Consider the following 15,208-nt stretch of genomic DNA (forward strand, 5'->3'; position numbering starts at 1 on the left):
GAGTAGGTCCACACATCTGTCCGCTTCACTGCGTTTAATGGAGGAGGAGGAGGAGGAGGAGGAGGAAGAAGAGTTGTCCGATGATGTGATGGTGATACAGGAGGCTTCCGGGCAACTTCGAATCGTCCCATTGTTGCAGCGCGGATGGGTAGACATGGAGGATGAGGAGGAAATGGAGATTGAACTTTCCGGTGGGGCCAGAGGAGTCATGCCAACTAACACTGTGGCAGACATGGCTGAGTTCATGTTGGGGTGCTTTACAACCGACAAGCGTATTGTCAAAATCATGGAGGACAACCAGTACTGGATCTTTGCTATCCTTGACCCCCGGTATAAAAACAACATCTCGTCTTTTATTCCGGTAGAGGGGAGGGCCAATCGCATCAATGCTTGCCACAGGCAATTGGTGCAGAATATGATGGAGATGTTTCCAGCATGTGACGTTGGCGGCAGGGAGGGCAGTTCCTCCAGTAGGCAACCAAGTTCTCACCGGTCCACACAAACGAGGGGCACACTGTCTAAGGTCTGGGACACCTTGATGGCACCCCCTCGCCAAAGTGCCGCCACGGAGGGTCCTAGTGTCACCAGGCGTGAGAAGTATAGGCGCATGTTGCGGGAATACCTTTCCGACCACAGCCCTGTCCTCTCCGACCCCTCTGCGCCCTACACGTATTGGGTGTCGAAGTTGGACCTGTGGCTTGAACTTGCCCTATATGCCTTGGAGGTGCTGTCCTGTCCTGCCGCCAGCGTCCTATCTGAGAGGGTGTTCAGTGCAGCCGGTGGCATCATCACTGACAAGCGCACCCGTCTGTCAGCTGAGAGTGCCGACCGGCTCACTTTGATAAAAATGAACCACCACTGGGTAGAGCCGTCATTTTTGTGCCCACCTGTGTAAAGCACCCCAACATGAAACTCCATGTCTGTACTCAACCTCTCCAATTCCTCCGCATCCTCATACTCATCCACCATAAGCGTTGCACAATTCTGCTAATACTAGGCTCCCTCCACCCTGATTTCCCCCAACTCTGCTGGTTAGAGGCTCCCTCCACCATGAATTTGCCCAAACTGGGCTGTTTAGAGGCTCCCTCCACCATGAATTGGTCCAAACTGGGGTGGTTAGAGGCTCCCTCCACCATGAATTGGTCCAAACTGGGGTGGTTAGAGGCTCCCTCCACCATTAATTGGTCCAAACTGGGCTGGTTAGAGGCTCCCTCCACAATTAATTGGTCCAAACTGGGCTAATTAGAGGCTCCCTCCACCATGAATTGGTCCAAACTGGGTTTTTTAGAGGCTCCCTCCACCATTAATTGGTCCAAACTGGGCTGGTTAGAGGCTCCCTCCACAATTAATTGGTCCAAACTGGGCTAATTAGAGGCTCCCTCCACCATGAATTGGTCCAAACTGGGTTTTTTAGAGGCTCCCTCCACCATTAATTGGTCCAAACTGGGCTGGTTAGAGGCTCCCTCCACAATTAATTGGTCCAAACTGGGCTAATTAGAGGCTCCCTCCACCATGAATTGGTCCAAACTGGGTTTTTTAGAGGCTCCCTCCACCATGAATTTGCCCAAACTGGGCTGTTTAGAGGCTCCCTCCACCATGAATTGGTCCAAACTGGGCTGGTTAGAGGCTCCCTCCACCATGAATTTCCCAAAACTTGGCTGTTTAGAGGCTCCCTCCACCATGAATTTGCCCAAACTGGGCTGTTTAGAGGCTCCCTCCACCATTAATTGGTCCAAACTGGGCTGGTTAGAGGCTCCCTCCACCATGAATTTGCCCAAACTGGGGTGGTTAGAGGCTCCCTCCACCATTAATTGGTCCAAACTGGGCTGGTTAGAGGCTCCCTCCACCATGAATTTCCCAAAACTTGGCTGTTTAGAGGCTCCCTCCACCATTAATTGGTCCAAACTGGGCTGGTTAGAGGCTCCCTCCACCATGAATTTGCCCAAACTGGGCTGTTTAGAGGCTCCCTCCACCATTAATTGGTCCAAACTGGGCTGGTTAGAGGCTCCCTCCACCATGAATTTGCCCAAACTGGGCTGTTTAGAGGCTCCCTCCACCATGAATTGGTCCAAACTGGGGTGGTTAGAGGCTCCCTCCACCATGAATTGGTCCAAACTGGGGTGGTTAGAGGCTCCCTCCACCATTAATTGGTCCAAACTGGGCTGGTTAGAGGCTCCCTCCACAATTAATTTGTCCAAACTGGGCTAATTAGAGGCTCCCTCCACCATGAATTGGTCCAAACTGGGTTTTTTAGAGGCTCCCTCCACCATTAATTGGTCCAAACTGGGCTGGTTAGAGGCTCCCTCCACAATTAATTGGTCCAAACTGGGCTAATTAGAGGCTCCCTCCACCATGAATTGGTCCAAACTGGGTTTTTTAGAGGCTCCCTCCACCATGAATTTGCCCAAACTGGGCTGTTTAGAGGCTCCCTCCACCATGAATTGGTCCAAACTGGGCTGGTTAGAGGCTCCCTCCACCATGAATTTCCCAAAACTTGGCTGTTTAGAGGCTCCCTCCACCATTAATTGGTCCAAACTGGGCTGGTTAGAGGCTCCCTCCACCATTAATTGGTCCAAACTGGGCTGGTTAGAGGCTCCCTCCACCATTAATTGGTCCAAACTGGGCTGGTTAGAGGCTCCCTCCACCATGAATTTCCCAAAACTTGGCTGTTTAGAGGCTCCCTCCACCATTAATTGGTCCAAACTGGGCTGGTTAGAGGCTCCCTCCACCATGAATTTGCCCAAACTGGGCTGTTTAGAGGCTCCCTCCACCATGAATTTGCCCAAACTGGGCTGTTTAGAGGCTCCCTCCACCATGAATTGGTCCAAACTGGGCTGGTTAGAGGCTCCCTCCACCATGAATTTCCCAAAACTTGGCTGTTTAGAGGCTCCCTCCACCATTAATTGGTCCAAACTGGGCTGGTTAGAGGCTCCCTCCACCATGAATTTGCCCAAACTGGGGTGGTTAGAGGCTCCCTCCACCATTAATTGGTCCAAACTGGGCTGGTTAGAGGCTCCCTCCACAATTAATTGGTCCAAACTGGGCTAATTAGAGGCTCCCTCCACCATGAATTGGTCCAAACTGGGTTTTTTAGAGGCTCCCTCCACCATGAATTTCCCAAAACTTGGCTGTTTAGAGGCTCCCTCCACCATGAATTGGTCCAAACTGGGCTGGTTAGAGGCTCCCTCCACCATGAATTTCCCAAAACTTGGCTGTTTAGAGGCTCCCTCCACCATTAATTGGTCCAAACTGGGCTGGTTAGAGGCTCCCTCCACCATGAATTTGCCCAAACTGGGCTGTTTAGAGGCTCCCTCCACCATGAATTGGTCCAAACTGGGCTGGTTAGAGGCTCCCTCCACCATGAATTTCCCAAAACTTGGCTGTTTAGAGGCTCCCTCCACCATTAATTGGTCCAAACTGGGCTGGTTAGAGGCTCCCTCCACCATGAATTGGTCCAAACTGGGGTGGTTAGAGGCTCCCTCCACCATTAATTGGTCCAAACTGGGCTGGTTAGAGGCTCCCTCCACCATTAATTGGTCCAAACTGGGCTGGTTAGAGGCTCCCTCCACCATTAATTGGTCCAAACTGGGCTGGTTAGAGGCTCCCTCCACCATGAATTTCCCAAAACTTGGCTGTTTAGAGGCTCCCTCCACCATTAATTGGTCCAAACTGGGCTGGTTAGAGGCTCCCTCCACCATGAATTTGCCCAAACTGGGCTGTTTAGAGGCTCCCTCCACCATGAATTTGCCCAAACTGGGCTGTTTAGAGGCTCCCTCCACCATGAATTGGTCCAAACTGGGCTGGTTAGAGGCTCCCTCCACCATGAATTTCCCAAAACTTGGCTGTTTAGAGGCTCCCTCCACCATTAATTGGTCCAAACTGGGCTGGTTAGAGGCTCCCTCCACCATGAATTTGCCCAAACTGGGGTGGTTAGAGGCTCCCTCCACCATTAATTGGTCCAAACTGGGCTGGTTAGAGGCTCCCTCCACAATTAATTGGTCCAAACTGGGCTAATTAGAGGCTCCCTCCACCATGAATTGGTCCAAACTGGGTTTTTTAGAGGCTCCCTCCACCATGAATTTCCCAAAACTTGGCTGTTTAGAGGCTCCCTCCACCATGAATTGGTCCAAACTGGGCTGGTTAGAGGCTCCCTCCACCATGAATTTCCCAAAACTTGGCTGTTTAGAGGCTCCCTCCACCATTAATTGGTCCAAACTGGGCTGGTTAGAGGCTCCCTCCACCATGAATTTGCCCAAACTGGGCTGTTTAGAGGCTCCCTCCACCATGAATTGGTCCAAACTGGGCTGGTTAGAGGCTCCCTCCACCATGAATTTCCCAAAACTTGGCTGTTTAGAGGCTCCCTCCACCATGAATTGGTCCAAACTGGGCTGGTTAGAGGCTCCCTCCACCATGAATTGGTCCAAACTGGGGTGGTTAGAGGCTCCCTCCACCATTAATTGGTCCAAACTGGGCTGGTTAGAGGCTCCCTCCACCATTAATTGGTCCAAACTGGGCTGGTTAGAGGCTCCCTCCACCATGAATTTGCCCAAACTGGGGTGGTTAGAGGCTCCCTCCACCATTAATTGGTCCAAACTGGGCTGGTTAGAGGCTCCCTCCACAATTAATTGGTCCAAACTGGGCTAATTAGAGGCTCCCTCCACCATGAATTGGTCCAAACTGGGTTTTTTAGAGGCTCCCTCCACCATGAATTTGCCCAAACTGGGCTGTTTAGAGGCTCCCTCCACCATGAATTGGTCCAAACTGGGCTGGTTAGAGGCTCCCTCCACCATGAATTTCCCAAAACTTGGCTGTTTAGAGGCTCCCTCCACCATTAATTGGTCCAAACTGGGCTGGTTAGAGGCTCCCTCCACCATTAATTGGTCCAAACTGGGCTGGTTAGAGGCTCCCTCCACCATTAATTGGTCCAAACTGGGCTGGTTAGAGGCTCCCTCCACCATTAATTGGTCCAAACTGGGCTGTTTAGAGGCTCCCTCCACCATTAATTGGTCCAAACTGGGCTGGTTAGAGGCTCCCTCCACCATGAATTTGCCCAAACTGGGCTGTTTAGAGGCTCCCTCCACCATGAATTGGTCCAAACTGGGCTGGTTAGAGGCTCCCTCCACCATGAATTTCCCAAAACTTGGCTGTTTAGAGGCTCCCTCCACCATTAATTGGTCCAAACTGGGCTGGTTAGAGGCTCCCTCCACCATGAATTGGTCCAAACTGGGGTTTTTAGAGGCTCCCTCCACCATGAATTGGTCCAAACTGGGGTTTTTAGAGTCTCCCTCCACCATGAATTGGTCCAAACTGGGGTTTTTAGAGTCTCCCTCCACCATGAATTGGTCCAAACTGGGGTTTTTAGAGGCTCCCTCCACCATGAATTTGCCCAAACTCTGCTGGTTAGAGGCTCAATCCACCCTGATTTTCAAAACAAATGTTGGTGCCAACCTCAACTTACTACAAGGGCCAAATTCACTGCTGGTGACAAGCTCTCCTCACTGCAAGTGCCAAATACACATGTTTCAAGGTGTTTTCCTACTGTCAGAGAGGTGGTATTGAGTGTGTAAAGTGTGTAGTTGTTAGGCTGTGATGTTGGGGTAATAGAGGGTCTTTGGTGTGTTAGATGCCCCCAGACATGCTTCCCCTGCTGTCCCAGTGTCATTCCAGAGGTGTTGGCATCATTTCCTGGGGTGTCATAGTGGACTTGGTGACCCTCCAGACACGGATTTGGGTTTCCCCCTTAACGAGTATCTGTTCCCCATAGACTATAATGGGGTTCGAAACCCGTTCGAACACACGAACATTGAGCGGCTGTTCGAATCGAATTTCGAACCTCGAACATTTTAGTGTTCGCTCATCTCTAATATTAATTAATTAATAGGATGTGGGGGCCACTGTGAAGCATATAATACTGTGTGAGGGCCACAGTGGAGTATATAATATTGTACTACTATTGTTACCTTGCTGGTCGCTATGCTGCTAACTCACCGTATTCTTGATAACTACAGTCGTGGGTACCTCTGTATCTTTTTCAAGTATCTGAGAAATACCGCTGCAGCACCTATAACCATCATTATCGAGAATTTGCTCTAAGGAGGGGGTAGGGCGCCCCGGACAAAAGTTTGCAACAGAACCCACAAGGCTTTAGTTACGCCACTGGTAACATGGTTGTGTGAATAAGGCCTAAGGAAGCAAGAATCTCTGGTTTACTTGTGTAGTTTATGGAAGGCATACTTCCATAATCTCCACCTACTATCTCAGGAAAAACTGAGACTTCTAGGATTTATTCAGTTTAAGCACATAAATGTTAGTACTTGTATAATGAAAAGTTTTACTATTTTCCAATATACTTAATGTATCAATTTCTCATAGTTTTCTAGATCTCTGCTTGCTGTCATTTACTCAGCTTACTTCCAGTGGATAAAAGTCAGTCCATAGCCATGACCATGGACTGATTTTTATCAACTGGAAGGAAATAGAATGAATGACAGCAAGCAGAGGTCTAGAAAACCGTTAGAAATTGATTCAGAAAGTATATTGGAAAATCGTATTCAGCTATCATTGTACAAACAATTACATTTATTTGCTATGACTGGACAAGCCCTTTAATGGGATCCTATCATTTAAAAACTTTTTTTTCTAGCTGACACATCGGAATAGCCTTAAGAAAGGCTATTCATCTCCTACCTTTATCAATCGCCTCCGGCCAGCTGTTCAGTAGAAATACCGGTTTTTACCAGTATGCAAATGAGTTCTTTCGCAGCACTGGGGGAGGGCCCCAGCGCTCAGACAGCACTGGGGGCGTCCCCAATGCTGCCAGAGAACTCTCTCCAGCGACGCCTCCATCTTCAACAGCAACCGCCTCTTCTGCGTCTTCTTCCGGCTGGGGTCACACTCGGGCAACTGCGCAGTTGGCTCTGCCATCGGGACGCAGGCAAGAGCCGACTGCACAGGCCAGCCGGCAGCCATTTTTTTTGGAGGCTGCTTATAGGCGAATACGCAGTACGCTCCTGTTCTCCATAGGACTACAGGAGCGTACTACACATGCGCGCTTAGCGTGCTCCAAAAAAAATGGCCACCGACCTGTGCACTCAGCTCTTGTTTTTAAATGATAGGATCCCTTTAAATTAGAGACAGAAAGTAATTACTACTATTACTATTATTACTAGAGATGAGCGAACAGTGTTCTATCGAACACATGTTCGATCGGATATCAGGGTGTTCGCCATGTTCGAATCGAATCGAACACCACGTGGTAAAGTGCGCCAAAATTCGATTCCCCTCCCACCTTCCCTGGCGCCTTTTTTGCACCAATAACAGCGCAGGGGAGGTGGGACAGGAACTACGACACTGGGGGCATTGAAAAAAATTGGAAAAAGTCATTGGCTGCCGAAATCAGGTGACCTCCATTTTAGACGAATAGTGGATTTCAAATCCGGGTCATATGAGAATGTGAACTTTGTGACTATGAGACAGGGATAGCTGTACAGGCAGGGATAGCTAGGGATAACCTTTATTTAGGGGGGAATGTTATTAAAAATAACTTTTTGGGGCTCTATCGGGTGTGTAATTGTGATTTTTGTGAGATAAACTTTTTCCCATAGGGATGCATTGGCCAGCGCTGATTGGCCGAATTCCGTACTCTGGCCAATCAGTGCTGGCCAATGCATTCTATTAGCTTGATGAAGCAGAGTGTGCACAAGGGTTCAAGCGCACCCTCGGCTCTGATGTAGCAGAGCCGAGGCTGCACAAGGGTTCAAGCGCACCCTCGGCTCTGATGTAGGAGAGCCGAGGGTGCACTTGAACCCTTGTGCACCCTCAGCTCTGCTACATCAGAGCCGAGGGTGCGCTTGAACCCTTGTGCACACTCTGCTTCATCAAGCTAATAGAATGCATTGGCCAGCGCTGATTGGCCAATGTATTCTATTAGCCTGATGAAGTAGAGCTGAATGTGTGTGCTAAGCACACACATTCAGCTCTACTTCATCGGGCTAATAGAATGCATTGGCCAGCGCTGATTGGCCAGAGTACGGAACTCGACCAATCAGCGCTGGCTCTGCTGGAGGAGGCGGAGTCTAAGATCGCTCCACACCAGTCTCCATTCAGGTCCGACCTTAGACTCCGCCTCCTCCGGCAGAGCCAGCGCTGATTGGCCGAAGGCTGGCCAATGCATTCCTATGCGAATGCAGAGACTTAGCAGTGCTGAGTCAGTTTTGCTCAACTACACATCTGATGCACACTCGGCACTGCTACATCAGATGTAGCAATCTGATGTAGCAGAGCCGAGGGTGCACTAGAACCCCTGTGCAAACTCAGTTCACGCTAATAGAATGCATTGGCCAGCGCTGATTGGCCAATGCATTCTATTAGCCCGATGAAGTAGAGCTGAATGTGTGTGCTAAGCACACACATTCAGCACTGCTTCATCACGCCAATACAATGCATTAGCCAGTGCTGATTGGCCAGAGTACGGAATTTGGCCAATCAGCGCTGGCTCTGCTGGAGGAGGCGGAGTCTAAGATCGCTCCACACCAGTCTCCATTCAGGTCCGACCTTAGACTCCGCCTCCTCCAGCAGAGCCAGCGCTGATTGGCCGAATTCCGTACTCTGGCCAATCAGCACTGGCTAATGCATTGTATTGGCTTGATGAAGCAGTGCTGAATGTGTGTGCTTAGCACACACATTCAGCTCTACTTCATCGGGCTAATAGAATGCATTGGCCAGCGCTGATTGGCCGAATTCCGTACTCTGGCCAATCAGCACTGGCTAATGCATTGTATTGGCTTGATGAAGCAGTGCTGAATGTGTGTGCTTAGCACACACATTCAGCTCTACTTCATCGGGCTAATAGAATGCATTGGCCAATCAGCGCTGGCCAATGCATTCTATTAGCGTGAACTGAGTTTGCACAGGGGTTCTAGTGCACCCTCGGCTCTGCTACATCAGATTGCTACATCTGATGTAGCAGTGCCGAGTGTGCATCAGATGTGTAGTTGAGCAAAACTGACTCAGCACTGCTAAGTCTGCATTCGCATAGGAATGCATTGGCCAGCCTTCGGCCAATCAGCGCTGGCTCTGCCGGAGGAGGCGGAGTCTAAGGTCGGACCTGAATGGAGACTGGTGTGGAGCGATCTTAGACTCCGCCTCCTCCAGCAGAGCCAGCGCTGATTGGCCGAGTTCCGTACTCTGGCCAATCAGCACTGGCTAATGCATTGTATTGGCTTGATGAAGCAGTGCTGAATGTGTGTGCTTAGCACACACATTCAGCTCTACTTCATCGGGCTAATAGAATGCATTGGCCAGCGCTGATTGGCCGAATTCCGTACTCTGGCCAATCAGCACTGGCTAATGCATTGTATTGGCGTGATGAAGCAGTGCTGAATGTGTGTGCTTAGCACACACATTCAGCTCTACTTCATCGGGCTAATAGAATGCATTGGCCAGCGCTGATTGGCCGAATTCCGTACTCTGGCCAATCAGCACTGGCTAATGCATTGTATTGGCGTGATGAAGCAGTGCTGAATGAGTGTGCTTAGCACACACATTCAGCTCTACTTCATCGGGCTAATAGAATGCATTGGCCAATCAGCGCTGGCCAATGCATTCTATTAGCGTGAACTGAGTTTGCACAGGGGTTCTAGTGCACCCTCGGCTCTGCTACATCAGATTGCTACATCTGATGTAGCAGTGCCGAGTGTGCATCAGATGTGTAGTTGAGCAAAACTGACTCAGCACTGCTAAGTCTGCATTCGCATAGGAATGCATTGGCCAGCCTTCGGCCAATCAGCGCTGGCTCTGCCGGAGGAGGCGGAGTCTAAGGTCGGACCTGAATGGAGACTGGTGTGGAGCTATCTTAGACTCCGCCTCCTCCAGCAGAGCCAGCGCTGATTGGTCGAGTTCCGTACTCTGGCCAATCAGCACTGGCCAATGCATTTCTATGGGGAAAAGTTAGCTTGCGAAAATCGCAAACTGACAGGGATTTCCATGAAATAAAGTGACTTTTATGCCCCCAGACATGCTTCCCCTGCTGTCCCAGTGTCATTCCAGGGTGTTGGTATCATTTCCTGGGGTGTCATAGTGGACTTGGTGACCCTCCAGACACGAATTTGGGTTTCCCCCTTAACGAGTTTATGTTCCCCATAGACTATAATGGGGTTCGAAACCCATTCGAACACTCGAACAGTGAGCGGCTGTTCGAATCGAATTTCGAACCTCGAACATTTTAGTGTTCGCTCATCTCTAATTATTACTAAGGATTACATTGTGCTGCATATTCTGAGTTTATTCTGCTAATCAGATGCAGAGAATTCCACGGGTCAGGGGGATTTGATGAATCTAACTTAACCTCTTTTTTTATTTTTGTAATGAATATGAATTGAACCACCCACTGGAGATACAGTTGAAAACATTTATTTTCTAATGGTTCTATGTGTTCTGTAGCAATGTAATATTATACAGTAGCTGAATTCTTGTCTGGCAACTTTGTTCTAGTGAACAGGGGTGCAGGTAGGGAGTAAGAACTGCCTGAATTCTCCAGAGAACATGAAATAAGAATAAAATCTATGTATGTAATACTACAGACAGTTACATAACATCATTGTATAGGAAATACATATAGAATCAGGCAGGGGAGAGGGACGTTTCATCACAAGACACCGGTATTCAAGGCTCTGACCATTAGACCAGAGCATAGCCCCTCCTATGTGGGATTGTATATAGAGTTGTGATGGTTAGTCAAGTGGCTCTGCTATTCAGTTTCTACTTGGGCATGTGGTTGTAAGGCAGCTCTTTACCTACTAGGATCATTATTGTCATGTCTCTTCCATACCCTAGAAGCAAAGCACGAAGAGGAAGCTATGATGGAATTCTACACAACAAAACCCAAGTGAGTACATCTAGTTTCTGTTATTTCTGTAGTCTCATTCAATTGTTATACTAAACTGTGTTAAGTTGTTTCTGTTGCTAAGTATAGGAACATTAGGTGAGAAGAAATGCCACCGTAGTATTGTGTATCTGCTCCATTATAGATCAAGTAGCCAGTTACTTATAAGTTGGCACAGAGGATACCTTTTATGCTTCGAGCAGAGCTGCTAGATATAATTGTTACATTATTACTTTGCTATTAAATTGGTTTTGATAATTTTTTGAGCTCTATTCTTCAGCATAATTATAATAAATGAATGCTCTAGCAATCCTTCAGGCTGTATTTCCTAATAGGACCAATATGTAATATCTGACAAGTAATAATTCTTATGTGCACTCATTTATAATTAATGTTTTACTTAGAAAGTATTCACTCAAAGTATTAAGTCCTTGAAAATGAACTTCCTAAAAGGTAATAAAGTTACAGTCGCTGGGAGCAATTGTGTGTATATAAATGAAATAAAGGTAAAATAAAATAAAAAATGTAAGTTTTGCTAATAATTTTACTGAATTTTTTCCCCCAAAATTTTCATCACGTCCTTTGCACATACACTATTGTTTAGCAGTACTTTCAGAGTGCTCTGAGATGTATACTATACATATTAGTGGAAATTGGGTTTTGTCTTACTATTATTATTTGTTTAATTGGTATGATTTTATACTCCAATAATATAATGATTAGAGATGAGCGAACAGTGTTCTATCGAACTCATGTTCGATCGGATATTAGGCTGTTCGGCATGTTCGAATCGAATCGAACACCGCGTGGTAAAGTGCGCCATTACTCGATTCCCCTCCCACCTTCCCTGGCGCCTTTTTTGCTCCAATAACAGCGCAGGGGAGGTGGGACAGGAACTACGACACCGGTGACGTTGAAAAAAGTAGGCAAAACCCATTGGCTGCCGAAAACATGTGACCTCTAATTTAAAAGAACAGCGACGCCCAGCTTCGCGTCATTCTGAGCTTGCAATTCACCGAGGACGGAGGTTTCCGTCCAGCTAGCTAGGGCTTAGATTCTGGGTAGGCAGGGACAGGCTAGGATAGGAAGGAGAAGACAACCAACAGCTCTTATAAGAGCTAAATTCCAGGGAGAAGCTTGTCAGTGTAACGTGGCACTGACGGGCTCAATCGCCGCAACCCAGCTTTCCCAGGATCCTGAATGGAATACACTGTCAGTGTATTCCCGTATACCCGATATATACCCCGATACCCGTTCCAACGGTGTGCCCCCCCACCTTCACCCCAGAAATACCCTGCAAGTCCCCTAGCAATAGAATTGGGGCTATATACACCCACAATTTTTACTACTGGTATACAGTGCCATTGTCTGACTGGGAATTCAAAGAATATATTGGGAATACAAATACCCTCATTTCTTGCTACTGCCATATAGTGCCAGTGTCTGACTGGGAATTCAAAGAATATATTGGGGTTACGTGCACCCACAATTTTTACTACTGGTATACAGTGCCATTGTCTGACTGGGAATTCAAAGAATATATTGGGAATACAAATACCCTCATTTCTTGCTACTGCCATATAGTGCCAGTGTCTGACTGGGAATTCAAAGAATATATTGGGGTTACGTGCACCCACAATTTTTACTACTGGTATACAGTGCCATTGTCTGACTGGGAATTCAAAGAATATATTGGGAATACAAATACCCTCATTTCTTGCTACTGCCATATAGTGCCAGTGTCTGACTGGGAATTCAAAGAATATATTGGGGTTACGTGCACCCACAATTTTTACTACTGGTATACAGTGCCATTGTCTGACTGGGAATTCAAAGAATATATTGGGGTTATAAATACCCTCATTTCTTGCTACTGCCATATAGTGCCAGTTTCTGACTGGTAATTCAAAGAATATATTGGGGTTACGTGCACCCACAATTTTTACTACTGGTATACAGTGCCATTGTCTGACTGGGAATTCAAAGAATATATTGGGGTTATAAATACCCTCATTTCTTGCTACTGCCATATAGTGCCAGTTTCTGACTGGTAATTCAAAGAATATATTGGGGTTACGTGCACCCACAATTTTTACTACTGGTATACAGTGCCATTGTCTGACTGGGAATTCAAAGAGTATATTGGGAATACAAATACCCTCATTTCTTGCTACTGCCATATAGTGCCAGTTTCTGACTGGGAATTCAAAGAATATATTGGGGTTACGTGCACCCACAATTTTTACTACTGGTATACAGTGCCATTGTCTGACTGGGAATTCAAAGAGTATATTGGGAATACAAATACCCTCATTTCTTGCTACTGCCATATAGTGCCAGTTTCTGACTGGTAATTCAAAGAATATATTGGGGTTACGTGCACCCACAATTTTTACTACTGGTATACAGTGCCATTGTCTGACTGGGAATTCAAAGAGTATATTGGGAATACAAATACCCTCATTTCTTGCTACTGCCATATAGTGCCAGTTTCTGACTGGGAATTCAAAGAATATATTGGGGTTACGTGCACCCACAATTTTTACTACTGGTATACAGTGCCATTGTCTGACTGGGAATTCAAAGAATATATTGGGGTTACGTGCACCCACAATTTTTACTACTGGTATACAGTGCCATTGTCTGACTGGGAATTCAAAGAGTATATTGGGAATACAAATACCCTCATTTCTTGCTACTGCCATATAGTGCCAGTGTCTGACTGGTAATTCAAAGAATATATTGGGGTTACGTGCACCCACAATTTTTACTACTGGTATACAGTGCCATTGTCTGACTGGGAATTCAAAGAGTATATTGGGAATACAAATACCCTCATTTCTTGCTACTGCCATATAGTGCCAGTTTCTGACTGGTAATTCAAAGAATATATTGGGGTTACGTGCACCCACAATTTTTACTACTGGTATACAGTGCCATTGTCTGACTGGGAATTCAAAGAATATATTGGGGTTATAAATACCCTCATTTCTTGCTACTGCCATATAGTGCCAGTTTCTGACTGGTAATTCAAAGAATATATTGGGGTTACGTGCACCCACAATTTTTACTACTGGTATACAGTGCCATTGTCTGACTGGGAATTCAAAGAATATATTGGGGTTATAAATACCCTCATTTCTTGCTACTGCCATATAGTGCCAGTTTCTGACTGGTAATTCAAAGAATATATTGGGGTTACGTGCACCCACAATTTTTACTACTGGTATACAGTGCCATTGTCTGACTGGGAATTCAAAGAGTATATTGGGAATACAAATACCCTCATTTCTTGCTACTGCCATATAGTGCCAGTTTCTGACTGGGAATTCAAAGAATATATTGGGGTTACGTGCACCCACAATTTTTACTACTGGTATACAGTGCCATTGTCTGACTGGGAATTCAAAGAGTATATTGGGAATACAAATACCCTCATTTCTTGCTACTGCCATATAGTGCCAGTTTCTGACTGGGAATTCAAAGAATATATTGGGGTTACGTGCACCCACAATTTTTACTACTGGTATACAGTGCCATTGTCTGACTGGGAATTCAAAGAATATATTGGGGTTACGTGCACCCACAATTTTTACTACTGGTATACAGTGCCATTGTCTGACTGGGAATTCAAAGAGTATATTGGGAATACAAATACCCTCATTTCTTGCTACTGCCATATAGTGCCAGTGTCTGACTGGTAATTCAAAGAATATATTGGGGTTACGTGCACCCACAATTTTTACTACTGGTATACAGTGCCATTGTCTGACTGGGAATTCAAAGAGTATATTGGGAATACAAATACCCTCATTTCTTGCTACTGCCATATAGTGCCAGTTTCTGACTGGTAATTCAAAGAATATATTGGGGTTACGTGCACCCACAATTTTTACTACTGGTATACAGTGCCATTGTCTGACTGGGAATTCAAAGAGTATATTGGGAATACAAATACCCTCATTTCTTGCTACTGCCATATAGTGCCAGTTTCTGACTGGGAATTCAAAGAATATATTGGGGTTACGTGCACCCACAATTTTTACTACTGGTATACAGTGCCATTGTCTGACTGGGAATTCAAAGAATATATTGGGGTTACGTGCACCCACAATTTTTACTACTGTTATACAGTGCCATTGTCTGACTGGGAATTCAAAGAGTATATTGGGAATACAAATACCCTCATTTCTTGCTACTGCCATATAGTGCCAGTGTCTGACTGGTAATTCAAAGAATATATTGGGGTTACGTGCACCCACAATTTTTACTACTGGTATACAGTGCCATTGTCTGACTGGGAATTCAAAGAGTATATTGGGAATA

General features: G+C 46.4%; 1 protein-coding gene across 1 annotated transcript in view; it reads left to right on the forward strand.

Annotated features, from left to right (window-relative positions):
- Window positions 1–10,754: 10,754 nt before the first annotated feature.
- The window catches only part of TAGAP (T cell activation RhoGTPase activating protein), a 110,413-nt gene continuing 105,959 nt past the window's right edge, over window positions 10,755–15,208 (forward strand). Inside the window, exon 1 of the mRNA XM_075267872.1 lies at window positions 10,755–10,885. Within this exon, the coding sequence (XP_075123973.1) occupies window positions 10,814–10,885 (72 nt within the window). The 5' untranslated portion in view covers window positions 10,755–10,813. The remainder of the gene's footprint in view (window positions 10,886–15,208) is intronic.

This window comes from Leptodactylus fuscus, chromosome 3 (assembly GCF_031893055.1).
Source record: "Leptodactylus fuscus isolate aLepFus1 chromosome 3, aLepFus1.hap2, whole genome shotgun sequence".
NCBI classification, from domain to species: domain Eukaryota; kingdom Metazoa; phylum Chordata; class Amphibia; order Anura; family Leptodactylidae; genus Leptodactylus; species Leptodactylus fuscus.